This window comes from Poecilia formosa, unplaced genomic scaffold (assembly GCF_000485575.1).
Source record: "Poecilia formosa unplaced genomic scaffold, Poecilia_formosa-5.1.2 Scaffold480, whole genome shotgun sequence".
In the NCBI taxonomy this organism is placed as follows: Eukaryota; Metazoa; Chordata; class Actinopteri; order Cyprinodontiformes; family Poeciliidae; genus Poecilia; species Poecilia formosa.
The window spans coordinates 227,955-230,539 of NW_006800419.1; the positions used below are offsets into that span (position 1 = coordinate 227,955).

The 2,585-nt window shown below is 60.4% G+C and overlaps 1 protein-coding gene across 1 annotated transcript; it reads right to left on the reverse strand.

Moving 5' to 3' along the window:
- On the reverse strand, positions 1–1,866 carry insm1a (insulinoma-associated 1a). The gene has a single exon (XM_007578461.2). It carries the CDS (start codon positions 1,710–1,712, stop codon positions 462–464), a length of 1,251 nt encoding a protein of 416 aa, XP_007578523.2. The 5' UTR covers positions 1,713–1,866; the 3' UTR covers positions 1–461.
- Between the last annotated feature and the right edge of the window lie 719 nt (positions 1,867–2,585).

Here is a 2,585-nt window from a genome sequence, read left to right on the forward strand (position 1 = left end):
GATGATGGTGATGATGATGATGATGGTGATGATGATGATGATGATGATTGCAGAAGCGGGTCATAAAATCACAAATTGTGTAAAAGACACTTGAACGCACCAGAAATCACAGCAATAACTTAATAATAGTGATAATAGATATACAGTCATAAATAAATAACAATAATATGATTTAAGGCGGTTTCCCAGCAGGCAGCGCGGCTACTCTATGATCCACGGATCTATTATAGCTACTCAGTGACGGGAACAGAACCGGAGCGGACCGAACCGGACCGGACCTCTCTTAGGTCTACAGCTAATAGCACTTTAGATTCTACAGGTTCTAAATCTTCTGGACTCCCTCTGACTGAGATGATGTGTCCTGCAAGGCAGAAACTTCCAAGACAAACTGGGAAAATGTTCTGGGTTCACTTCCAGTGTGGTCCCATCCGCACCGGACCGGACCGGACCGGACCGGAGCCTCAGCAGGCGGGGCGCAGCGGCACCTGCAGCAGGATCACCTGGCGGTTCTCGGACGGGTGGCACTTGTTGACGTGTCGGGTGAGTCCCGGCGAGCTGTGTAGCAGGGCGGGGCAGTGCTGGCAGGGGAACACCTGGGCGGAGTGCAGCAGCCGCAGGTGGCGCTCCCTGCCCCCGCTGCTGCTGAAGCGCTCCCCGCACACCGGACACGCGTGGCTGGGGCACGGGCTCGAGTTGAGCGGCCGCAGCTCGGCGGGGTTGCGCGGACCGCGGTGAGCCGTCAGGTGCTTCCGCAGGTACGCTTGGCGCTTGAAGCGCTTCCCGCACCGCGGGCAGTCGTACAGCCCGTCCTCGGAACCGGACTCTGACGGTTCGGGGCTGGAGGAATCCCGGTCGCTGCTGTCCTTGGCGGGCGCGGGCTGCTCGAAGTGCGGCTTGGGTTTGTGCCAGCGGCGGTGGGAGGCCAGGTTGGCCGGGCAGCTGAACACCTTGTCGCAGTCGGGGCAGCGGTACTCGACCCGGACGATCCTGGAGCAGCGGTGCTGCGCCAGGGAGAACGGGTCCGGGTAGGCTTCCCGGCACAGCTGGCACACCAGCCCCCCAGGCGGGGGGCGCTCTCTCGCCGCCGGCCTCGGCTCCACCGGAGCCTCTTTGATCTTGAGCCCCAGGACCGGGGACGTGGTGACGTCATCCTCAAAGTGCAGCTTCCGGATGGCTTTGGTCCTCTTGGAGCTGGCACCTTTGCCCCGGCGCTCTGCGTCGCCCCTCGGCTGCTTGGCGCACGCGGCAAGGAGCGCCCCGGCGGCCGCCGCGCTGGCCTTCAGGTCCGCCGGACCGAACAGGTGCTCCAGTGCGGGGAAGGACTCCGCTGAGGCCGGGGATCCGAGGCTACAGCGTCGCTCCGGGGAGCCCTCATGGTCTTGGCTGATGGGCCGGGTCGGGCTGCACAGAACCCGGTACACTGTCTCCGGGTTCCCGAACTGCACCAGCTTGGCGGTGGGGTCCGGTTCCGGAGCAGCGGCCGCCGCCCCGCAGGTCTGCGCGCGGTTCGGGATGGAGAAACGCTGCTGCGGCGGCGGCGCATCGGCGGCGGCTCCCTGCGCGTCCTCCTCCCCGGAGCGGACCCGGTAGGACGCCGGGACAGGCTTCCGGCTCCGCTTCACCAGGAAGCCTCTGGGCATGTTCGGTCCGGACGGGGAGGCACAGCGGGGGTCGAAACAAATCGACGCTGAGCCGCGCGTAAAGCCGAACATCCACCGCGTGGTTCTGATCCAGTCTCCTCTCACAACAACAACAACACTCCGCTTTAAGACCACAGGATGACACCGCGCCGGCCTGCGCCTCCACCAATCAGGAGCCGCTCCGCTCCCCCCGGGGGGAGGAGGGGAGCAGATGTACCTGAGGGGTTTATTGTGTTTCTCTCTCTCTCACACACACACACACGCACACACACACACACACACTTCCTCCTCAGCCAGCAGCCTCCTGCTTTCACGGTCTGATGACTTTCTTTAGAAATCCTAGCGTGTCCTGGTCCGGGTCGGTTTGGACTTTTACAGAAATTTAATTGTCTTTTTTTAATCTTCAAATAAAATCAAATTAGGCTCAGATTTAATTCTCTTTCCGCTCAGATCCGAACCTATCCGAACCGTCGGCCCGTGCCTTAACTCCGTCACATCCATAATTAATGAGCAGAGTCCGGGCCGGTTCGGTCCGGTCCGCTTTGCATCATAATGGCGGCGCCTGTCCGCTGATTGAAAGGAAGTGCCCCAACTGGGCAGAGCAGATTATAGGAGCAAATCAAACCGGATCGGAACCGGGTCAGAACTCCGGCCGGTGGTTCTGCCTGAGGTCCAACAGAAAGTACTCCTGGTTTGGTGTTTCCGCTGGTTCTGATCGTGTTTCATACCGAACCTGGTTCCGGTTCTGCTGAACTAGATGTTAACAGGATAAGAAGGACCAAGCAGAACCGGGCCGTTCGCAGCAGGACTCCATGTTTGTACCGGCAGCCTGGACCGGTCCGGACATATGCTTGGGGTGTGGGGGCCATTAGCATACAGCTGCACACACACACACACACACACACACACACACACACACACACACACACACACACACACACACAC